This window comes from Macadamia integrifolia, chromosome 4 (assembly GCF_013358625.1).
Source record: "Macadamia integrifolia cultivar HAES 741 chromosome 4, SCU_Mint_v3, whole genome shotgun sequence".
Lineage (NCBI taxonomy): Eukaryota > Viridiplantae > Streptophyta > Magnoliopsida > Proteales > Proteaceae > Macadamia > Macadamia integrifolia.
In genome coordinates, this window is record NC_056560.1 from 9,008,599 (window position 1) to 9,032,854 (window position 24,256).

General features: G+C 38.6%; 3 protein-coding genes across 7 annotated transcripts; 2 read left to right on the plus strand and 1 right to left on the minus strand.

The window, feature by feature from the left end:
* Positions 1-4,323: 4,323 nt before the first annotated feature.
* On the plus strand, positions 4,324-6,934 carry LOC122075904 (DNA-directed RNA polymerase subunit 10-like protein). Its single transcript, XM_042641125.1, has 4 exons — positions 4,324-4,480; positions 4,754-4,812; positions 6,491-6,585; positions 6,723-6,934. The coding sequence occupies exons 1-4, from the start codon at positions 4,445-4,447 to the stop codon at positions 6,746-6,748; spliced, it is 216 nt and encodes a 71-aa protein (XP_042497059.1). The 5' UTR covers positions 4,324-4,444; the 3' UTR covers positions 6,749-6,934.
* An 8,032-nt stretch (positions 6,935-14,966) lies between these two features.
* LOC122076001 lies at positions 14,967-16,434 on the plus strand. 5 transcript variants are annotated; one of them, XM_042641253.1, is made up of 4 exons: positions 15,012-15,299; positions 15,408-15,552; positions 15,633-15,716; positions 16,149-16,434. In XM_042641253.1, exons 1-4 carry the CDS (start codon positions 15,240-15,242, stop codon positions 16,199-16,201), a joined length of 342 nt encoding a protein of 113 aa, XP_042497187.1. In that variant the 5' UTR covers positions 15,012-15,239; the 3' UTR covers positions 16,202-16,434. The 5 variants fall into 5 exon arrangements, with proteins under 5 accessions (XP_042497186.1, XP_042497188.1, XP_042497184.1 ...); XM_042641252.1 differs by lacking the exon at positions 16,149-16,434 and having other exon boundaries at positions 14,967-15,299; positions 15,633-16,141; XM_042641254.1 differs by lacking the exon at positions 16,149-16,434 and having other exon boundaries at positions 14,993-15,299; positions 15,447-15,552; positions 15,633-16,141.
* Positions 16,435-17,220: 786 nt separating this feature from the next.
* On the minus strand, positions 17,221-19,983 carry LOC122076000 (axial regulator YABBY 4-like). Its single transcript, XM_042641249.1, has 7 exons — positions 19,859-19,983; positions 19,599-19,751; positions 18,915-19,041; positions 18,771-18,819; positions 18,595-18,670; positions 18,392-18,484; positions 17,221-17,321 (listed from the first exon to the last, which is right to left on the minus strand). Exons 1-7 carry the CDS (start codon positions 19,937-19,939, stop codon positions 17,244-17,246), a joined length of 657 nt encoding a protein of 218 aa, XP_042497183.1. The 5' UTR covers positions 19,940-19,983; the 3' UTR covers positions 17,221-17,243.
* Positions 19,984-24,256: the final 4,273 nt, after the last annotated feature.

Genomic DNA, 24,256 nt, shown 5'->3' on the forward strand with positions numbered 1-24,256 from the left:
AGATAAGGGTATAATTGTCCTTTCAACAAAAGATGTTCTTTAATAAAAGGGTATTCAAGTCATTTCATGTTTGAAAATAATAGAATACTTACATCGTCAGCTTCAGAGAAGGGTGCGTAATTCGTTCAAACCCTAGGACCTACAAATAATTTCGATAAATTACAGGGGAGGAATGTAATTTTCTCTTTTTTTTTTTTTATCTGCTATTTGGTTTGAGTACAAGCAATAAAATCTTACACGTGAAGCAAATTTCTTTGTTTCAATTCTTAAATTTTATTATTTTTCTCATATGAAGGGATTGGGTTAAGATCAAGGATTTAGTGGATGGTATTGATATCAATATCGGTATTGATATTGGTATCGGATTGAATTGGTGGGTATCAGTCGGTTTTGCCCCAAGTTTTTTTTTAAGTACTATTTTTTACTATTTTACCCCTGAAACGATGCAGATAGTCAATTTAGATACGTTATGGATCAGAGATCGATCATAACTGATACTGATTCGATACAACCAATGCCACCGATACGAGACCAATACTTGAAACCATGGTTAAGATGCAAGTGGTGGCCAGCCTTTTTCCTTCTCATATTTGTTTTGTTTTATGTTAAAAAATATTATAATAAAATATTGGCTCCTGAGGAGATTTACCCTAAAAAATAAAAAATAGGAGAGAAAATATGAGCAGCCTATTGACCTTAGATGAAGAAATTGTTCTTTGACGCAATTGTTTGGAACTAATTAAGTGTGGCCCTATTTGTTTTATTGTACGCAAATGATACTTTGGGTAAAAAAAAATCCATTTTAATATATATATATATATATATATATATTGCATTTTACATTAAATCAAACAGCCAAGTTCTAGCATACATTTTTCTACTTCTTCTTCTTCTTCTTTTTCTTCTTTTTTTTTTTAATTTGAAGCAAACAGAGCCCGCATCACTAAACCAAATTATCTTCTGTTGAGGAGTTAGCTATGCTAAGCAATCCTCGAATGTGGTTGCAAAATGATGCTAGAGGTATTAACATCAAATAATACACAAGTTTATTCACACATGGATTTTGGTAGTGTAATCGTAACAACAATGAAGTTGTCCAACCATCCTATTTGAACATCGCTAATTGAATTATTAAATAAATGAACAATTTATTGTCACTAAAGTGGTGGACTAACAAGTTGTAACACTATTTAATTCCTCGTTATCTTAGTCCCAAAAATTGTTTAATGCATTTTTAATGTAGGGGTAAAAAATGAATTTTAAAGAAATTGAAAGTTTTTTAATACAATTTTTATGCAACTTACATAATTTATCATTGTCAAAAAATTATGGGGAGAAGGTTCTTTGCCTAGCAATGTGGCTCTTGCACAGTGTGCATGGAGGTATCAACATGAGCACGGTTTTTCTGCATTTACAAGGGTTGGACATTATTTTTCCTCCCACTGTATTTGGGTGCACATCATGCTACCAAACATAAGTTTTTTTTCCAAAAATAAAATAAATAATACTTTACTGTTAAAAATCTTATGATGTCTCCAATAATAAAAGCATTACAAAAGTTTTCATTCAATAATAGAGAAGTGAATGATTCATTCTCTACGAGTGATATAACCTTATGATTAGACTTTTGATTTATTATTAACTCTCACACCCGATTATAGATATATCTACATTCAATCAGATGGTTTAGATGGACATGGTGAGGGGGCTATTTCGTCATGGGTGAAAGAAAACTCATTCCAAAAACATTTACGACACAATTCTAAGTATGATTTTTTATTAAGGAAAAAAACCGTTTGATACAAACCGATACAACTGGGGTTGAAATCGTCTACAATTCCAATCTCGTACAATTCCGTGCAATACCACCTTCAGGGTTTGACACGTGTATTGATACCAATACAATGGTCCACATCTGGTACAACTAATAAAACATTAAATCAGTGAAGAGACATTTAAATCAGATCTGGATCATTGTATTGGTATCAATACACGTGTCAAACCCTGAAGGTGGTATTGCACAGAATTGTACGAGATCGGAATTACAGACGATTTTTTTCCATACAACTGATATGTATCAAACTATCAATATTGACTGAAAGTCTGAAACTGATACGGATATTTTTTTTTTTTTGGGTAGAAAATCTGATACGGATTAATGCCCAAGGGGATGAGTCGGGTCTTCGCCGAGACAAATAAGGGGTACTTTGGTCAGATAAGGCATAAAATGTAGAAAAACCTAATGTATCATTTAAAATAAAAACAAGGGCATTTTAGTAATCATAGCTTATAAGTGTCTAATTTTTTAATCAATCATCATCAACATCGAGTCATCGATGCATCCCTCCTTCACAAGTCTAAATTTGGTAGTAGCAGCTGGGTCGTGGTGGTCGGTCCAAGACAAATCGATAAGAATTAAATATTAAATAAAAAAAAAAAAAGCGGGAAGAATCAAGGAAATGAGGATGGGAATGGGTCCGAGTCTGGGCTTTGGCTCTTGGATGAGCCACTCCTTTTGTTGGAGGCCTGACGTGGCCCATCGTTTGGTGGGTCAACTCAATATAGCACGAGCAAGTCCACGATTTCACGTATGACCGATAAACGCCACCTAATATAATATACTCAGACCACCAAAGGAGGAGCCCCCAAAAGACAACAGGGAAGAAGGAAAAGGACTAAAAAAAAACTTTTAATCCCAAGATATTCCAGTGAAGACACTTGTTATAAGCACTTGTTTTATAGAGTTCTTATTTATACTGGGTGGAGAGAAATCTTGATCATCTCTCCATCTTCCATTGAAGCGCTAGAGCCCATGGATGAAGAGAATTTTTTTTTCCCATTGTCAATGAAAAACTCTTTTTTATGTCGGTTTCAACTTTCAACTTTCAAAAATAATAATAAATTTTAGAAGAGGAAGAGGTACAATCCAACAAGTTAGAGATTTTTTTTTTTAATTTAAGGGCCTATTGGCCATTACATGGTAGACTAAACCCATATAGAGGCCAATATCAGATCTACGGAGGAGTCAATAGGGGCCCATGGTCACATTTCTTGAAAAGTAAGAAAATTAATACAAACTAACCACCTATACACTTGAGAGGAGTTGATCAAGTGATCAATCCTCAAGTAGTGACTCCACTAATTAAGCACTACAAATGGTCAAGCTAAGCCCCAAGTATGCACAAGCGTGAGAATCTCGGTTAAATGAAATAGATTACATGAATCATTGACCTTCAATAGACTATAACTATGATTATATTGAAGACAATACCGAGATTATGTACATCATTTGAATGATTGGATTAAAGTAATGAAAAAAAATCCAACTTTATTTACTGAAAACGGAATGTCCAACTTTCAACTCATTTATTACTTCAAGATATAAATTTTCAGAGTCCAAGGGACGGTTGGATAAAGTAGAAGTAGATTTGTTTTTTAGGTATGATTCTAAGGAAGTAGAAAGTAGATATGTTTTTTGGGTGCAATTCTAAGGGACAATGCCCCTTCAACTACTGTGTTTTTTTGGTAGAATCCCCCCTCTAATCAGGATGAAGGACTTCTCACCGACTTTCAAACTCTCTTATTAGGATGATAAAAGTTACTGTCGACACGTGTAGATGTTCCAATTTCATTGTTGTTGCATGAGCTCCTAGGCCTACGGTGTGTGAATGATTTCCTACAACATATGGTGAGGATAATTATGCCATTCCATTCATTGGGGCTAAGGAAAACGTTCTTCTTTACCATAATTTGAAGTTTTGAATATTAAGAAATAGAAATTCAATCCATCTTACCAACCACATCAATTAAAAAAAAAAAAATAGTCCCCTGTTTCTTCACATGGACACCATCAAGGTATCAAAGATGTTAATTTCTTAGCTTATGAATATTTTAGAAATTTGATTTAACTATGAGTATGACCTATTTACCCATATTGATTGAACCCATAAAGGGTACTCATTGAGTATTTTTTACGTATAGCGGAACAAGAAAAACTCTATCCTTATTTAAATTAAGCACTTTGTTGTTGTCTTTTAACCCCTTATTTTATTCCTTAAAAAATTTTGTTTATTTGTTTATGGTAAATTTTTTTTTAAATTCACTTAATTTTTATTTTATGTTATTAACCATGGTCTAACCATACTAACAAGACAAAACCGGACCGGGCCCGTTTGGTTTGCTGCCCAAGTACGGTTTATTCAAAGGGCTACCCTATTGGAAGACCTAAACCTTGATTTACCACGATACCCTTCGAAAGTTATGAAAATGAATAAGAATATATGTGAAAGTTTATGGAAAATAACAAGGATTTTACTGTCAATACAAACCTACCCTGCTTTGCTATAAAGTATAGTAGACATTGAATTTGATAGCGGGAGAGTGTTTTCTTCTGACGACCCGAGTGTGGAAGAGAGTGCGGTTGGGACGACGCAGCGGCGACAAGATGATTATCCCTGTTCGGTGCTTCACCTGCGGAAAGGTATTTTCTCTTACAGGTTTAGAATCATGGTATAGATTTGGATTGAATCTCAACCTCCATCTTCTTCGTATGTTTTTTAAAACTAGATCTTTGGTTCTTTTAGGGTTTAATCATGTTAAGTTTGAACTTTAATATTGTAGGGTTTTTTGTTTATTTTTTGGTGGATCTGTAATTTTCTCGTTTTCTTCCCATGCTAGGGTTGATTGCTGCATCTAAGTTTTGTTTTGTTTTGTTTTGTTTTTTTTGTTTTTCGCTTTTGCTTTGTTTTTTTAGGTCATCGGTAACAAGTGGGATACGTATCTGGACCTCCTTCAGGCCGATTACACGGAAGGGTGAGATCACTTGTTTCTCTGCTGTTTTCGTTCTATTTTTCTTTTGTTGGAGTTAACGCACACCAGATTTTCATGTTTTATAATGTTTTAGGGTATTAGAGGGTTTTCGTCCTTCTTGATTGATAATGTAACGGCTAGCTGAAGGGGATTGTTTCAGAAGTTGGCGTTTATTTTCTTCATTATTGATTTGATTTATTGAAAGGATATGGAGAACGATTAAGGATGGAGAAGGTACGTTAGGAGATAAAGTACATGAAGTTTGGTTAAAAAAAGAAACAGCGTTCGTGTACCCAAACACATCTAGTTGGGTTAGGGCTTAGTTGAATTGAGTTGAGTTGAGTTAGGAGTTGTCAGTTTTGCTTCAGTCCATTAATAACCTGTAACAATCACTGGCATTAGTGTACCCAAGCCAAGTTGAGTTGAGTTAGGAGTTTTGTCAGTTTGTTCTTAGTTCATTTGACAACTGCAATAATCGCCTTCTACAGATTTTTGGGGTTATACGTTTTGAGTTGAATGCCATCCCGAATTACCACGCCTAAGCTCATAACTTGGATGGTTGTGGGAATCAGCCACTCAGCCCGTTATACTGGTTGAAAACTATGGAGAACCTGAAAGAGGAAGTTAGGAGGTTCACAAGGTGAGTTACCTGGAAGATCCCCTCAACCGCAGGGCAACAGATGGTTCCACATATTTAATTGCTTTCTTCTGAGGAACTTTTGGGGTCCTCTATATGGCTGACCTTGTAGTCTCCAATATATTCTCAGGCTGAAAATGTGCAGTTCCCCTCTTCCTGGTGAATGTTTTATTTAGGGAAGGGGCATAGAAAATGATTAAAAAATTCCCATCAAGTAACAAAACCTTTGTGTTGTAGTCTTACTAAGAAGTGTATCTCTATCTATAAGAGTATGTAGCCCAATGTAAATATCTGGACTTCCTTTAGGCCAAATACACGGAAGGGTGAGATCGCTTGTTGCTCTGCCTTTTTTGGGTCTATTTTTTCTTCCTTTGAGTTAATGCACACCAGATTTTAATGTTTTATAATCATTTAGGGGATTGCTATATGAATACGTAACCCAATGTAAACAGAAGTATATCCCAACTATAAGAATACATAACCTAATGTAAAAAGGATTCCTCACCATGGAATTGCAAGATTGAGGTTGTAAATTGAATGAAATCTCAATGGAAATGACTTTATATGCTGGAAGGCCCCGTGAAAAAACCAATAGGCAGTTAGTGGGGATCAAAGGCCATGGTGACTGTTGATGGCACGTGTTTGTGTTTGTGCAGATAAGCTAGGAGTATCTTTTGAAGTTCAAACTGGCATGTTTTCTCAACCTTGAGTTTCTGTTAGCTTTGGTGGTATATGATTGAGCTAGATCTACTATTCTTGATGATGAAAGAATTGGTTGATGTTTTGGAGAAATACTATTTCAACAAATTCTACTATTCTTGAGTAGGCCTAGGGTGTTCAAAGATGCAAATATAGTGATTGTTACGTTCTCACAATCTCTTCCATTTTGATCTAGTGGGAACCATGGGGTTAGTACCTGCTTTGTCTATCATTGTAAATCATTCACTTAGGTTGACATGTCTGAGTTTGGTGTCAATGACTAATTTATATGAATTTAGTGGAATGAAAGTTGCAAAGATTATTCATATTTTGGTTGAACTGCAGAGATGCTCTTGATGCACTGGGATTGGTCCGATATTGCTGTAGGCGGATGCTCATGACTCATGTTGACCTCATTGAGAAGCTCTTAAACTACAACAGTAATCTCTCTCTCTCTCTCTCTCACAGACACACACACACACACACACACACACACACACACTCACACCACTTATCATTGAGGTCAATTTGTGTCCCGTGCAATTCATTATTGAATGCTGTTATTTTTTGTTCACAGCTTTGGACAAAACTGAGTCAGGTTGACCGGATGGATGGCTGCTTATCTGGGATCGCAACTCTCCGAAGAACATGGCATGGATAGCTAGGGATTCTCTTGTAATGATATACATCTATATTCTGTTAATTGAACATACTATCGCAGCTTGACTGCATTGACTTTTTGTTCCACAGTTTAGCTTGTTTAATTCTAGTTTTTCCTGCCTTCATCAATGGGGAACTTATTCAAAGATAGATGGTAATGGTGCAAAATCAGTATTTGCAACCCGGCTTCAATTGTCGAACCACTGTAATTTGGCTTGAAACAACCCCACCCCACCCCACCCCACCCCACCAAAAAAAAACTTCGGAAAGGAAGCAAACAGAACTCGAAGTGGGAAACTGTGGACTGTTTTTATGGACTTGATGTACTGATGATCCAGCAATCAAAAATGGGATGAGGTTGAGCAGGATTTTGAAATAATGTGAAAGTTGATCTATTCGGGAAAAGTATATCTGAACCACCAGAAAATTTTACTCATTTTTTTTTCTCAACTTTGTGAAATGAGGGAAAGGGTTCTCTGTGCTGCTGTGGCAGGGTATGCTAAGCATCTGTGTGTCTTCCTCTCCTCCTCCTCTATTGTGCAATACTGTTTTGTTGCACCTTATTAGTGTGTTTGTCTATGCTGCTTGCTTAAATAATCCTCTTCTTAAAATAAATAAAGAATTAGCGAATGTGTTTTCTGTCTGGGAGTGTGCCCTTGCACCTAGGTACTTGGTGTGAAATGATCAACTGTTCCCCATGCTCACAGAGGGAAAATATTTATCCAAAGAATTTTGTATGAGAGGGTACTGGGTATCGTGGTATCCTGGCAGCTCAGAGAACCCTTCCCCGGTGCCCATTCTAGAAATAGTCATATGTACACCCTTCCATCCCCATATTGAAACTTAAGTGGATTGGCCACCACTGGCACCAAACTGGTTTCAAGGTAACTTGTCTTGGATCGACTCAGTTGGATCCGATAAAACTTAGTCAGAACCTTGCTTCAGTCACCTGTAATTACTAAGTTTTCTAAGAAAGGATTGGGTTTCTATTTAGATTATTTTATTACATATCTCTTGACCTTTTCTTTTATCGTTTATAGCATGTCTTGTGGTTCTAATCCTGTGGGTAAGCGTAGATGATGCAGATATGGCTGCCCTTTTTTGGTTGGACCAGCATGACCGGCTTTGGAAGCCAAGAGCCAAGAAGAACCGGTCCAGCCCAGGGTTTTGGTCCAACAAGTGTTGGAAATAAAATTAGTAGTTTACTTAGTATTTTATTTCATGCTTTTAGTTTCCAGACTTGAACGTAGGAGTAGGATTTATTTCCTTGCTTTGGTTTCCTTTTTATAGTTGCTTCCTAGTTTAGGCTAGTTTCCATTCCAGTTACGTTTCTAATTTCATGTTCCTATTGTCCTATATATTAGTTGTAATCGATGGAAGATTTAGAGAGCAATTTGATTATTGAATGAATGTGTTAGTGTAAACCTTCTATTCCCCCTCTTTACTCTGATTTCCCTTCCCTTCCCTAAGGTTCTCCATCAACTTGGTATCAGAGCCGAAGGATCCTCTCCTTCGTTCTCCCTCCTTGTTCCATTCCTTTCCCTTCCCATCAACCTGCTCTTTCCTTCCCATCTTCTCCCTATTCTCTCTTCCGGTTTCTGTCGAGACAGAGAACAATCATTTAAAAAAAAAAAGTGCTGTTGAAGCAGTCAACCAAACCCAACTCCATCGATCCCATTCCACCCATGACCCTCCGATCGAACCCTCACTTTCGACCTAGGGTTTCATAAAAGAAAAATCATAGTAGAACTTCAAACCCATCTCTTTTGGCTCCCTACAAAAACCCACCCCTTTGATTCCCAACAAAAAAAAGCTCCACCGCCTCCTCTTTCCCTTTCTCCACTCAATCGAACTCTCCCCTTAGGTTCTGATAACAACCAACAAAAAAAAAAAAATCCAGACCCGCCAACCGCCTTCTCTGTCATCCGCGGCAGCCAAAAAAAAAAAAAAAAGAACCAAGAAGAACAGACGGAGAGAAGAAAGAAGAAGAAAAGAAGACGAGATGAGAAGAGAGAGGCAGCGACATACCTGAGTTGAAGCCGTCGTGAGTCACCCATCCCTTCATCGGAGTCGCGACGTCTCCCTCCTCCTTCGCCGAACTCCCACTGCTGGTTCCATCTCCCAGAAGGAGACACCTCCTTGGTCGGTAAAACCCACCCCCACGATTCCCCTTTTGTTCCTTTTCTTTTATTTATCTTTTATTTCCTAAAATACCCCTCCCTTTCTCCTTTATTCCCCTTTTGTCCCATATATTTTTATTTCCAAATCAAACCCCTATCCCACACGTGATTGATATACCTTTTTGTGGTTTAGTTTGAACTTTAAAAAAAAAAAACCATTCTGTCCCTGCCCTTTAAGTGTCTAGTTATTTACTATTCTACCATTATTCTTTGAGTGCTATTTTGTTACTCATCACCATGGTAGCCAATAGTGAAGTTGTTCAACAGCTGAATTCCTATAAAGGAGAAACTTATACAAAATTTGATGCCCTCACTAACATGGTCACGTCCCTAAAGACAATGGTGGAATCTATGCAAGTTTCTATTGATCGTTTGGTGACAGCAGATAAAGGAAAGAGTCCCATTCAGTCTGGGGATTCTTCCAACACCACTCCACAGGATCTGCCAGTAACACCACCACCACCACCACATCATACACCACCACCACCACCTCCACCACCTCCACCACCATATGGGACCGGTAGACATGATGGAGCAGAAAAAGCAGCAAAACTGGATGTCCTTGATTTTTATGGAGGCAATAATCCAGAATTGTACCTTGACTGGATTCACAGTTTAGATACATTCTTCAGATGGTACGGGTTGACTGAGGCTCGAAAGATCCTATTTGCAGAGGCCAAACTGAAAGGCACGGCTCGAGTCTGGTGGATCAAGCAACAACAACAGAACCGAATCCGAGGCATTGGGTTGGTCACTACTTGGGCTGAAATGTATGAAGTCATGAATCGGCGATTCTTGCCTTCTGATTACAAGCAACGCATGCATCTCAGGTTTGCACAGTTGAAACAAGAGAATTTGACCGTTGAAGAGTATGTTGCTAGATTTTATTATTTGGCCACTCGTTCTGACTTTGAGTGGGATGAAGAAGTCTTAGTGGCCCAATTTCGCAATGGTTTGCACCCTCAACTTAGTGCTGCCCTTGCATCTAGTCGACTACCTACAATGGAAGACGTCGTACAAGTAGCATATCAGGTTGAGGAAAGTCTGAAACGCCCATATAACCGGAGAAATTTTGCAGATACTTTTTCTCGAGGTACTAGTTCCGTTTGGCAACAGTCTCCTACCCAAGAGAGGTCATCTAGCAAGCCACAGGCAAGTGCTACATCTATGGCTTCTTCACGACCTAGTCGGCCGTATTCTCCACCTCGACATGTTTCTGAAATGTCATCTTCACGGCCTACTCGCCCATATTCACCCCCTCGGCGTGGTTCAGATAAACCTTCTGATTCTTCAAAATTTACAGTTCGGTGCTACTCATGCCATGGATTTGGACATATCAGTGCCCAATGTCCCAGCCGTTTGGTTGCTTTTATTGATAAGGATTCTCCTATACCATATATTCCCGAAGAGCAACTTGGTTCTGACACAGTTGATTTAAGAGAAGAGCGTGCAACAGGTGAAGTCAATGACACTCTCAGTGACGATGACCAACATCCTTTTTATGTCATTCGTCATGTGTTGACCACTCAAAAGGCCACTGAAAATGAAGATTGGCGCCGCAGTAGTATTTTTCAGAATCGTGTGAAGTGCAATGATCAGTTGCTAACCTTGGTCATTGATGGAGGCAGTTGCACTAATGTTGTCTCTGAAGACGCTGTTCGTAAACTGGGATTGAATACAGAACCACATCCTAATCCTTACAAGGTTGCTTGGGTGAACAACACTAATCTCAAAATCATAGATAAGTGCTTGGTCACATATTCTATTGGTGGATTTAAGGATACAGTCCAATGTGATGTCCTCCCTCTGAAGGTGTGCCATATCCTTCTTGGTTGACCTTGGTTGTTTGATAAGAAATTACAGCATTGTGGCTATGCCAATACCTATGCCTTCAAGCATGCCAACAAGACTATGAAGTTTCATCCTGCCAAAGATCTCCCTAAAATTAAGCTCAAGAAGATGGTGGGATCATTCCTTATTCAGCGTATTCCTTCAGACGGTCTCCTCGGTCCTTTTCCTAACTCGACGGAGTCGAGTTCTTTTCAGAGGAGGAGAGTTGATGCAGATATGGCTGCCCTTTCTTGGTTGGACCAGCATGACCGACTTTGGAAGCCAAGAGCCAAGAAGAACCGGTCCAGCCCAAGGTTTTGGTCCAACAAGGGTTGGAAATAAAATTAGTAGTTTACTTAGTATTTTATTTCATGCTTTTAGTTTCCAGACTTGAACGTAGGAGTAGGATTTATTTCCTTGCCTTGGTTTCCTTTTTATAGTTGTTTCCTAGTTTAGGCTAGTTTCCATTCCAGTTATGTTTCTAATTTCATGTTCCTATTTTCCTATATATTAGTTGTAATCGATGGAAGATTTAGAGAGCAATTTGATTATTGAATGAATGTGTGAATGTAAACCTTCTATTCCCCCTCTCTACTCTAATTTCCCCTCCCTTCCCTAAGGTTCTCTATCAGTAGATTTAGATTTGCATCATGGAACATCGGTTCATTGACTGGTAAGAGTATGGAGTTGATTGATGTTATGAGGAAAAGAATGATGTTGCATGTATTCGAGAAACGAGATGGAAATGTAATATAACTATGGGGTTGGACGACTTCAAGCTATGGTACTTGGGAAATGAATGTGGGAGAGGGGGAGTGGGAGTAATAGTTGACAAAGATCTTAATAATGACGTTGTGGACATTAAGAGACTTGGAGATATAGGATCTCGCCATTAAATTGGTGCTTGGTGATGAGATTTTTAACATAGTTTGGGCTTATGCGCCCCAAACAAGGCTTGATGACAAGATTAAGGTACAATTCTGGGAGCATATGGATGAAATAATGCAGGGTCTTAATCAGAGGGAGAAAATTATTATTGGTGGGGACCTTAATAACCATGTGGGCAAGAACTGTAGAGGTTACGAAGAGGTGCATGGATGATATGGAGTCGGGGAGAGGAACGCAGAGGGGACCTTAGTGTTGGACTTTGCAATAGTATATGACCTTTGTATTGCGAATACCTTTTTTGAGAAAAAAGAAGCACATTTAGTGACTTATAAGAGTGGAGTGCATGCAAGCCAAATTGATTTCTTTATGACTAGAAGATTTGATAGGTTGCTTTGTAAAGATTGTAAGGTTATACTAGGAGAGAGTTTAACTACACAATATCCACAGGTGATCATGGATATGCAGTTTAGTATGAGGCAACATAAGAAGGTGACGCACTTATGTCCTAAAATAAATTGGAGGCGACTATGTGGAGTGCCCCTAAAATCCTTTTTCTGAGAAAGTGTTCGAACAAGGCAAGTGGGACTGTGCAGGAAATACTAACGAGATGTGGACTGCAATGACGACTAGCATTAAGGAGGTGGCTAAAGAGGTTTTAGGTTTAACTAAGATTGGAAGACATACCCCTAAAGAGATATAGTGGTGGAACAACGAGGTCCAGGTTGCCATTAAGACTAAGAATGATTGTTTTAAGACTTGGCAGAGGACTAACGAAACTGATGATAGAGCAAGATATCATACAACTAGGAATGAAGCTAGGAAAATTGTGGGGAAAGCTAGGGCAAATAAATATGATGATTTATATGAAAACCTTATTACAAGGGAGGGAGAAAAAGAGATCTATAGAATAACTAAGGAAAGGAAAAGGATGAGCAGGGATTTGGACCACGTCAGATAAAAGTGAGGATAGTAGAGTATTGGTACAGAATGAGGATATTATGAGGAGATGGGGTGATTATTTTTATAACCTATTGAATGGAGATGTTGTGACTGATAGGGTGAACTTAGATGTGGAGGGGGGTGGCCATGAAACCAATACACCTGATGGGCATTTATGGCAAGTTGGTGAAATCGAGGTTAAAGAGGCCATGTGAAGGATGAATATAGGTAGAACTACGGGGCCAGATGAGATCTCAATCAAAGTATAGAAGAGCTTGGGAGGACATGGGGTGTCTTGGTTAACCAAGTTGTTTAACAAAATTTTGAGTACTAAATCTATGCTGAATGAGTGGAGGAGAAGTATTATGATGCCGATTTATAAGAACAAAAGGGATGTACAAAACTGCAATAACTATAGAGGCATAAAACTTATGAGCCACACCATAAAACTATGGGAAAAAGTTATTGAAGTCCACCTAAGAAAGGAAACCAAGGTATCGGAGAACCAATTCGGTTTTATACCAGGGAGATCCACAACAGAAGCTATTTACCTCCTAAGGCGACTTATGGAAGTTTTTAGAGCCCACAAAAAGAACTTCCATATGATCTTTATTGACCTAGAGAAAGCATATGACAGAATATCGAGAGAGCTAATTTGGTATGTCTTAAAGAAGAGAAGAGGTAAGATCAATTATGTAGATATAATTAGGGACACTTACGAGGGAGTGGTGACGAGTGTCAAAACGACAGAGGGGCAATGTAACGAATTCCCAATCACAATTGGGTTACACCAAGGATTTGCTCTAAGTCTTTATTTGTTTGCACTCATTATAGATGACTTAACTAGGCACATCTAAGACTCGATTCCGTGGTGTATACTATTTACTGATGAAACTGTGGATGAAATTAATACTAACCTGGAGCTATGGAGATCAAGCTTGGAGTCAAAAGATTTTAGGTTAAGCAGAACGAAGACAAAATATATGACGTGCCCCTTCAGTCAATCTAGAGGAGGGGAGGGAGTGGTGAACTTGGGGAACATGAATTACCCAGGAGGGATTGTTTTAAATACCTAGGGTCTATCATTGACAAAGAGAGGGATATAGAGGATGATGTTGCCCATAGGATTAAAGTGGGTGGATGAAGTGGCGAGGTGCGTCAGGAGTGTTATATGACAAAAGAATGCCTATTAAACTCAAAGGAAAATTTTATAAGACAGTTATTCGACCAGTTATGGCGTATTGAGCGGAATGTTGAGCAGTTATTCGACCAGTTGTGACGTATGAAACTGAGTGTTGTGGAGATGAGAATGTTGAGAGGCCTGTGCCGTAAGACCAGGATAGATAGGGTAAGGAATGAACGTATTATAAATGATTTGGGGGTTGCACCAATCCAAGACAAACTCTGTGAGAGTCGATTGAGGTGGTATGGCCACGTTCAATGAAGACCTTTGGAGGCCCCAGTAAGGAAAAGTGACCGGATCCATTTGGAGGGAGCTAGGAAAAGGTAGGGGTAGGCCAAAGATGACTATTAATGAAGTGGCCTGAAACGATATGCAAAGTGTAGGGCACGATCCTAGTATGACTTCGGATAGAATTTCGTGGAGGGTAAGGACCCATGTTGCCGACCCCTTATAGGGGGTGTTTCCATGATGCGTCTCTCTATATTGCTCTACCTTCTTCTATTATTTCCCAAGTTTATTCTTTTTAATCTCTCTTTTGCTTCTTTACTTTTTATTTTTTATATTGGATCCATGTAGCCGACCCCATTTAGTTGGGATAAAGTTATGATTGTTGTTGTTGTTTTTTCTAAGAAAGAATTGGGAATTACCTTGGATTGGTCCCAGCCAATCTTGAGTTAACTCTGTGTGTGTGTGTGTTGGTTGGGGGCAAGGATAGAATTTTATTTATTTTTGGTACAGAGAATAGAATTACTGGATCTGTATAAATACATCGCTGCTAACGCCACCAAGTAGCAGTGGGATATACAGTTGGACAAAGTGCCATGAGCCAGCGACAGGCATAGCGGGACCGGATTGCATTGAGCATGCACGGCCATTGAAGACAGTGGGACCGAAATGGATAAAGAGGCGAGAGACGCAGAGACGGGGACGTGATGACACTTGCAGGTAAGTGGCTAAAGAGCTGGCCACGACGGAGTATTAGTAATGGAAGTGGAGAGAGATAAGCAAAGCACAACCTAATCTCAAAACTCCCACTCTCCTTGGGCGAAGCAATTGACCCAGCTGAGTCTTATCTTTTGAAGATAGAGGTAAATCCATGCTGGGATTGCTGCTTCTCTTTTGGCCCTTCACTTGGATATCTATGGATAAACAACCCCACCATCTTCCCTACCCAAACCCTTCCTTCCTTCATGTTACTACTGCTTAAATAGGTAAATACTGTCACCCCTAACAAATATCTCTGCTTCCCAGTCCTCTCTCCACTTCTGCCTCTTGCACTTTTTCATCTTTTGTTTGCTTGCTCTTCTCTTGGATTCTTATTCCTTTCTTCCTCTTTCTTCTAATTATATAATGTTTTGTCCACTTCCATTACATATTAATTAGAGAGAAAAAGGAAATAAGAGGTATCAGCACTATGTGTCACAACCACCACTTCCCTTGTTTGTGTTGCCATCCAAATGACTACATTCGAATGGTAAGCGACAATGGCACCCCCGCCCCATCCACCAAGACTAGAAGAGAGAGAAAGAGAGACTGTGGAATCTTTACTTTGTCTTTATAGTGTTCTTTCCTTTTTCAACAGTATTTTTGGATTATTGAATGCTTCTGCATGGAGATACAGGTTCAACATCTGATAGAGAGGTGCCTGCTCCTTCGCATGAGTAGAGATGACTGCATTGAAGCTCTTGCAGAGCATGCTAGCATCCGCCCACTTATCACTCTTACTGGTCTCTCTCTCTCTCTCTCTCTCTATCTATCTATCTGTTTGTGTGCGTGTGTGGTATCAAGGAGTTATTGGTGCTTGCAGTGTGGAAGGAACTATTCAAAGAGAACAGACAATTCTTTCAAGAATATTTTGATGCTGTTTCTCCAAGGCCTTTCAATTTCAATGGTAAGTCCAACCACAAAGATCCCCACCAAATGTTATGCCGAAAACCCTTTTTCAGGCAACATTGACCCTGCATCAGCTCTACTTTTGAAGGCTTTGCACTAGAAATTCATCTGGCCGGGATGTCAAATTAAGTGAAAATCTTGTCCCAGAAACCCAAATAGTAATTTGATCTTTACACTTAAGGGAGTTTACCCACATGCCCCCTCCCCCTTCTTCAAAGAAATCTCTACATTTCTAGATAGTGAAATAGTATGAAACTTTTTAAGTTTCTCTTTGAGAGGCTCTAGAATTCTATTTTTCACCTCTCCCAAAGAGGGGGAGAGGGGATAGAAAAGAAAAGAGTTTCATTTGGTATTAAAGTTGCTTATTTCCTTATTGTTTTCACTATTGGGGTACTTGTTAGTAATTGAACTTTGCATGTGATCTCTTCAGGTAGAACTGTTGAAAGGGTGTCGAGATTTAGTAGGAGGACGCCATGGAAATGAAAGAAACAGATTAAATGCCACTCCTCTCATATAAAACATTATAAAAAATTTGTATTTTCTTCTTCTCTCCCTTTTAATTATTAAGTGACTTATTCTTGATAGCTTAAGTTAGTTGAGGAACAACATCAGATGTGTTTAGTATACAAAATAAGAAGTCCTGTACTGCAAAACTTAAAGCCTGTATCAAGTTGGATATGAGAAATATTATAAGTCATCTAGTTAATTTCTTGGAAGTATCCTCTCCTAACTGATCAAGAACATGAACATCCAGCACCCTACTTGCAAGTGTATTATTCTTGTCAAGTATATTATTCTTGTCAAGTGTACTTAAAGCTGCTATTAACGGTGAAAGACACATTTAATCAGCGCATCATACTATCTTTATCCCGCTACTGGAAGGTAACCGAGGTGGGATTATCCCCCAACACTTCCCCTCACATGGCACTTGATATTTTAGGCGCTAGTTCAATTAGCTTAGCCAACGAGAAGAACGACAAGTACAACTGCACTAACAGATCCGCACGGTCGTCTCTCCGCCGTGTTCTCATACGGTAGAAAAATGGTATGATCCGGGTAAGCCCGTCCTCGTAAGAGCGATGGGCACAGGTACTGAGGAATAACTCGAACTATTGGAGGGAGAGATTCACGGGTAAATGACGTAGTGATTGACATAGTGAGAGACTTTAGGGTAACCGATGTGGGAGTATTCTCTCAACCGAAGGATCCGGTCATGGTCTACAACCTCTAGTGTGCAGCTTGGGCCTATGTTTCTCCCCTCAACACACGCATGAACTAGGTTTGATTAAATAAAACAGAAGCTGAAATGTAGCAAAAGTACTAATGATCCTGGGTCCTCCATGAACCAAAAAGATGAACCAAATGGCTCTTCACTACCTTAGGAAATAAACCCTATTTCAGTGATACATTTCGAAGAGCATCCATCTACTTAGTTGCTGTAAAGGGCAAATGCAGGATACCTTCAATCTCTAAAAAGAGAACAAAATTAAAAGCTTTCCTTTCTTGGCCATCTGTAATGGCCATTTCACTTCAAGGTTGTCTTCCCCTGTATAGAATGCCTCTTGGCCCTTCTTTCACGAAAACCTTTGCTTTGCACATCGACCTGAAAAAATATGTTCACCATAAAGAGAAGTGAACCCACCTGTTTCACTAACAAAATACCTCAAAAACATAAGATAAAGCAAGTTCAATAGTAAATTCTGTAACCCAAAAAGGCTATTGGTTCTGGGAGTGGATCAGGTCCTCCTCTCATACGGGGTTGATCCATACAGATGGAATCGACCAAAATGGAAACCATATCCACATTCATTGTTTCTCAACTCCTTATAACCCAGCTCAAAGTCTCAAATAGCATTCCAAAAGAGAGAAGGATTCTTGCTCTTTTCTGGCCAGTTGTTTGAAAAAGAAAAGAAAAGAAAAAGCTAGATCTTACAAATAATAAAGATTCTGGGTTTCTGCTTTCTATCATGGATTGAACTAATCGAAATTGAATTGGACCAATTCGAATTGGTATTTGTCAAGCCCAATCCCGAATCCTGTCTTTCAATCTGGGTTTGTAGAGTTCAGGTAGAATCTGGTTAATTCCCAACTAATTCTGACTGATCTAGAACAAGAATCAGATCGAAAAATGGCTGGATCCGATTGAGGTCCCGATTCTTTGTTTTAAAATCCTGGTTTCTACATTTCTTCACATAGAAAGTACCAGCAATGTGATGAAGCCCCGTCTGGATCGCTGGCTTGACCCAAATTCGGTTTTTGGAACTGGTTTAGGACTAAACCGGACCAGTCCAGTCAGGATTGGTCCCAATCTTCCCCCAACAAGTGGCCACACCCCATTTTTGGCTCATACCCAGACAGGGTGTTAGGACAGGTGAGCTGCCAAGCCGAGCCCCATTCATCCTTTGCGCGTGTATTGTTAACCACTTACAGTCAACTTGAATGAAAGCCTTCTTCTTTCTGGGTTTTGCTGTTTAGCACTTAAATGCTACAGGACGTCACTATTGAGGTAACGTTTCTTAATTGCCTCCAGTTGATGGTACAGACGAGAAAATAAAGATCTCTCTCTCAGACACACACACAGCCTGTAGTGTGTGTAAATGAGTTCACGAGATCCAGTTTTCCTTTGCTCTTGGTAGGATCTCATGGTTTACTATTGTTAGGGGGTTATATTACCTCGTCAACAGATGGGTTCCTTGTCAATTTTCCCTTTCCTTGGCTGCAGCTCTCTCCATCTTCTTTGTACTGAATTCGACGGAAATGAGCCCACTGAGAACAGTCCAACATAGTCAAAACATCTAGGAAAAGTTATAGCCTTCAAGGATTCTGTAGTTTTGTCATAGTGAGTGAAGCATTTATTAGGCTTAAACAAAACTTACATTTTTGGCAGCTGTGCTAAAGGCATCTTTGTGGGTGATATTGGGTTCTCTGGCCTTCAACCTCTGTATCTCTTCTCTGTCATAATTTACCAATTTAAATTCAAGTTATGAAATCCATGAGGGAAATTTTGAGGCAAGTCAAGCCCAAGTTTGGAACTGTTAATATCATATCTTACTTGATGAAGTGATTATAGGCCGATGGAGCTCGTTGCCTCTTCTCTGGGGCTGTTCAATTGTGATCAAATCCCATTAAAAAGAGGTTCAGGGCTTTAGAAACAGAATATATATCTTGGAAATGACTAAATGTTTGATGGGCTTACGCTTATTGACAATTGGGTTGGATGGTATTTTCTCTTCTTCATCATTGTCAGAGGAGTTCATAGGTGAAGAGTACACATCTGAAGCTTTCTCAGGCTCCAATTCTTCAACACAGACTTCTTTTGCTTGCTGCAGACACAGAATGCATATCAAATGCATCTTTACTTTTTAAAACTCTATAATATGATTTCAAACACTTTCAAGGTATAGTTTTATAATTCATTCCCTTTAATCACAATTTAGAGTTGAGATCTTTAGAGGGATGGGTGCCCAAAACCCACAAAATATTAGAGGTTGAGAAGATGAGATGACAAATATAGGTAAAATAAACAATGGGTTCAAATGTTTAAGATTATGGGTGGAAGACTAAGACTGCATTTGGTATGTTTTCTTGGAATGCATTATCGACCTAGAATGCATACCAAACACAGCCTAAGTTTCACTACATGTTACTGTGAGGGCGTAGTGGTGATATTTCTATGGTTAAATTTGGAATCATCAACTTAGAAAGGTAAGACTTGTAGTATTTGTAGTAGCAGAAGCAGAGTAGGTGGTGTAACTCTAGCTGCTACTTTTTTTTTGAACAGAAGCTGCTACTTAATTAGAGACAAGAACTGTTCATGAACAGGACCTTGATATAAACTTATTAAAGAGATAATTAAGATAAGGTCTGAAGGATTGGTTACCTCATCATCATCAATTAGGGAAGTGTTGTTGAGTGAAGCTAGGAGATGTAGAGGCAGAAATGAAGCTCTCATCATGTTTACTGAGAGGAGGCCTCCACAGTGACCACATCTCACAGTGACAACTTTCATTAAGCTGCTACAAGGGACACTAACCTGCATTTGAAGACAAAAAGGATTTCCTCAGAAGGGAATACTGAAATGACTATAGTTACAGTTATTGATTTGCTTTTGTACTGTGCAGCTTCTTATAGTGATTTTACCAATAGAATGGTGTTGCAGAAGCCACAGTGTACGTAGCAAATCTGCTCTTGTAGATCCAGGAAGCTGTTGCATGCAGACATTTTTTGTTTTGTTTTTGGGTTGGGAGTTATGTTAAGACTCTGAAGAAGAAGGGAGAGGGGTGGGAGCAATAGAAAAAGAAGAAACACGAAAAGATTTTGACTCTTGTAATAGTGGGAAGACTAGATTTATATGGGCTGTAAGACATTTATCAGGTATGATTATTATTCATCTTATAAGTTTTTGTGTGGTAAAATAGTTGAAAGTCACTAATGATCTCCAAGGAATAAATGTTGATCAATGAAGGTGGAGTTCAGAGTATATTACAGTTCATAGCCAAATTACAGTAAGGCCCTGCTTCTTGGAATTATGAATTTGATGCTTTCTTAATGAGACTTTACTGCATGGGTTAGTAGCAAAACTTCCACAATTCTTCACAGGCTTATGGGCTACTTACATCCTGAATCATCGGATGGAAATACTTAATAAATTTCATGTTTTCTCTCCACAGAACTTTCACAACAAAAGAGAAAATTTGAATCCCACTTCGAAAAAAAAAAAAAAAAGATTGAGGAACACTTGGGAACTTTCATCTGTCTAAGGTTGCAGAGATGCAGAATGTTATGTTGTTTTCTTCTTATTAACTCTTCCATCATTTATATAAACCTTCTCCTTCACACATGGGTTTTTGCTCTTGTCCATTTCCTAGATAAGATAGTGAAGAACTGATTCTCTCTCTCTCTCTCTCTCTCTCTCTCTCTCTCTCTCTCTGGTGTTTGGGGGGGGGGGGTGGGGGGGAGAGTGAAAGAAAATAAAGGTGCTGTAAGGTTTGCCATATTTGAGGGAAGTGGAAGTTTCTAGAAGAGTATTTGGAGAAGGAAAGAAGAGGCATCTTAGGTTTGTCTTTCCTGAAAGAGAGATGATAAAATTGACCATGACACCTCTCCCCCACTTTTTGTGCTTACTCTTTCATGTTATTTCCCATCCCTATCTGGCTATCTCTCAACTGGACATGTACACTCTTAATGCCAAACACCTACTCCCTCTACCAGATTTTCTCTTAAATGTTACCATTAAATAATCATCCATGTGAAAGCATGTGGAGGGGATGCATCTACCTCTTTCCCACCCCCCAAGTTCTCTTAGAATATAATTTTGTTGAATTATATATCTTATGAGAGCCATCACCTTCTATTAGCAATAGCCAGGACTTGCATTGTTTATGGAAATTTTTGACTGCCGATTTGGACAAGGAGGTATCTGTGCAGGCTTCAAAGCCCATCTTGGTATAGTACAATAACCAAAAAACAAGAACTATGGATAGTTCTATATCCCAAGTGGGCCTCCTAACATTTGGAAAATCCATCAATCTGTTTACCTTGGATTTTTGAACACCATGGCCTCATAAAATTAGTATATTAAATCTGAATCAAAATCTTGTGGTTCAACTAAATTCATGTGGTGCAAAAGGGGTAAAAAATTCAAATAGATACAGAGGATTCTTTTAAATGATTTATTAATTGTTTATATAGATGGAAGATTTCAGTGTCATTATCTCATTCTTTCAAATATGACAGTAAGGGAGTCCTTCCTCTTTGGTTCATGTATTTAAGGATGATGAAAATGACTAAAACCTCATAGTGATTAATAGTCAAATGTGGGCTTTCAGTCTTGGCATGTTAAGCCCCACATCTTTTCCATACATATATGCTGGCAGGCTCGCAGCCTTTCACTAATGTTTGGTAAGGGCCTTTGACAAAAGAAACTGGGCCGTTATGGAAGCCCATATGGGCCCATGAAAGAATGAACTGCTGGTTAGCCAAATTCCTGGAGATTAGCTGGGCCATTATGAAAGCCCATATGGGCCCATGATCCAATGAACTGCTGGTTAGCCGAATTCCCGGAGATTCGTATTTATAGCCTTTCGGGGCTTCGGGCCACTTGGGTTACTTTGGAATGGCAAGGTTGGGACGGTCGGAGGCCCAAAACTCAGGACACTGCAGAAGCAAAAATTTAGATATATATATTATTGGAGGAAGAAGAAGTACCTAATAATGCCTCCCACACACTGTTTTACAAATCGGAATCTTTGATCGAGTGAATCGGTGAATTTCAGAGTCCGAACACACTTCTTACTGTTCCGGAGTGGCCAATTCACATTGGGTTTCTATGTTACTAGTGAAATCTTGCTGATTTCTTATTGATTCCGACCGACTCGAAATATATATGCAAGAGAATCATGTTTGCTTGTGTAGCCACTGCATCAATGCACAGGCCGATGGGAGGCCGTGCAGAGGCATTTGGGAGCAGTATCATCTTTTCAAGCTCTTCAATGTCTGATCGTAGAGATACGCAAGTGGTCAGAGTTCTTTTCTCTTATATATGATTTACAATTTTTTAAACCGGATTTCGGCTGACTCAAAATATATATGCAAGAGAATCATGTCTGTTTGTACAATCACTGCATTAACGCACAGGCCAGTGAAAGACCATGAAGAGGCATCTGGGAGCAGTATCATCTTTTCATACTTGTCAATGTCTAATCGTAGAAATACGCAAACATACAGAGTTCTTTTGTCCCATATAGGATTTACAATTTTTTTAACCAACGTGAAAATAATCTATTTACCCAAAAAATAAAAAATAAAAACCTTACTATATCTATATTTGGTGTGGAAAGGGATTCCCATTACCGGATATGTCTCCCCTTGCTATCATTCATGCAATCGATGCATCCAAGACTAATGATGTCATTCTATTGACCTTATTACATTTATTTAAATAAACGTGACATGGGATGCCATGCCCATCGAATGGTTGATAATTTGATCTTCATTTTTTTTTCCCCTCTAATAATTCCCTTATCCTTGATAATTCTTTAAAACAATAAAACAAGTATGTACTTTTGTCACTATCATCATATTTGTCTATGATAAAGCCACACCTCTCTCTCTCTCCCCTTCTTTCCAATTTAAATTTGATATCTAATGAGAAAACATCAAATAATAAGACATTTTCATGCACGTTACTCGTAGTTAATCTTATAGGAGAAAGAATACACATTCTCTACGTCTAGATATAGAATTCACGATTGTAATAGTATTCTTCCTCCTTAATCTAATTTAGTAAGATATTAAACAACTAATTCATAGACGTATTCAAAAAGTATGATGATGACCATGACATGTTAACCACCACCAACTTTTTATCCAACTCACAGGGGAGGGGCCCAGTACTTGTCAAGATGTCTATGTTTTTTTTTACATTCCTCTCCATTCAGTGCATGAAAGCCATGCAGATTCTTCATCTCTAAGAGTTACGTGTTGCATCCATCCTCTCTTATCAGTCACAAGTTAGGAGAGAAGGTGTTAAGGTTTTGTTCTTTTATTGTTTTGTGTGGTCAATACAATAATGGTGATAGGGACACCATATATATATATATATATATATATATATAAAGAGAGAGAGAGGAAAATAGAAAATAAAAAATAGAAGATAAAAGAGAAAAAAATAGGTTTTTAGCTAATTAGGATGGAGCCAACCTTTTGGCTTGGCTTAACAAAAGAAACTGGACTCGTCCTTCTCTTTAAGAAAAAATTTAAGTAATTATCTATTATTTCACTAATAAATATGCTCCCAATAAAAGGTAGTTGTTTACAACACATCTTCCAACTCCTCAGCACTTAACACCCAAGATATCTACTACAATCTACTACTTATCATAAGATCATAATTACACAACTATATCATCCACTCTCCATAATATACCCCACGTTATAACTTTCATTATATAACTTAATATTAAACTAAAATATTTAAATTACATTACGTCAATTGTATTTCACAACTGACATTTATCATCAAGTGATCACGTGTTTGAAATAGGTAACATTCTATCTGTGAAGCGAGGTAAATACGATTGCGTAGATTATGATCTATCTCAGACCTTATGTTGGTGGAAGCCTTATGCACTGATTACGTCATTTTGCATTTGACAATTGGCATATGAGTAAAGGTGGTTGTCTTTATGTTGGGCTCAAGAAAGCCCAATCCAACTTGAATAGTGCGAGTCCCACCTTCCATGAATTGGGTGATTTGTCACTAAATCAGTGGATCATGGTTCTCAAAATTTTCTAGAAAGTCCATCCTTTATTTTAGAAGCAGGAAATACCCTGTTTAGTGTTTTGAAATTTCAACCTTTTTAACTACTTAAATTAATTAGAACAAGGATCTTTTAGTAATTTAACGTATTTCCACATTGGTGTCTGACATTCGGAACTTTCATGGTCCAATGGGCCATGGCCCATGGTCCGATTTCTCTCTCTCTCTCTCTCTCTCTCTCTCACCCTCACTCTCGAGTCTCGTCTAAAGAGAGAGAG

What these genes read in the sequence shown, in the direction of transcription:
- LOC122075904 (XM_042641125.1), top strand. Translation starts at nt 4,445, where the DNA reads ATGATTATCCCTGTTCGGTGCTTCACCTGCGGAAAG. An exon ending in GGTGCTTCACCTGCGGAAAG is followed by an intron (nt 4,481 to 4,753) that starts GTATTTTCTCTT and finishes TTGTTTTTTTAG; the next exon opens with GTCATCGGTAACAAGTGGGA. An exon ending in CAGGCCGATTACACGGAAGG is followed by an intron (nt 4,813 to 6,490) that starts GTGAGATCACTT and finishes GTTGAACTGCAG; the next exon opens with AGATGCTCTTGATGCACTGG.
- LOC122076000 (XM_042641249.1), bottom strand. Translation starts at nt 19,939, where the DNA reads ATGTCTGCATGCAACAGCTTCCTGGATCTACAAGAGCAGATTTGCTAC. An exon ending in CAACCCAATTGTCAATAAGC is followed by an intron (nt 18,820 to 18,914) that starts GTAAGCCCATCA and finishes ACAATTGAACAG; the next exon opens with CCCCAGAGAAGAGGCAACGA. An exon ending in TTAGCACAGCTGCCAAAAAT is followed by an intron (nt 18,485 to 18,594) that starts GTAAGTTTTGTT and finishes GACTGTTCTCAG; the next exon opens with TGGGCTCATTTCCGTCGAAT.
- LOC122076001 (XM_042641250.1), top strand. Translation starts at nt 15,240, where the DNA reads ATGTGTCACAACCACCACTTCCCTTGTTTGTGTTGCCATCCAAATGAC. An exon ending in CAAATGACTACATTCGAATG is followed by an intron (nt 15,300 to 15,407) that starts GTAAGCGACAAT and finishes CTTTTTCAACAG; the next exon opens with TATTTTTGGATTATTGAATG. An exon ending in AAGGCCTTTCAATTTCAATG is followed by an intron (nt 15,717 to 16,148) that starts GTAAGTCCAACC and finishes TGATCTCTTCAG; the next exon opens with GTAGAACTGTTGAAAGGGTG.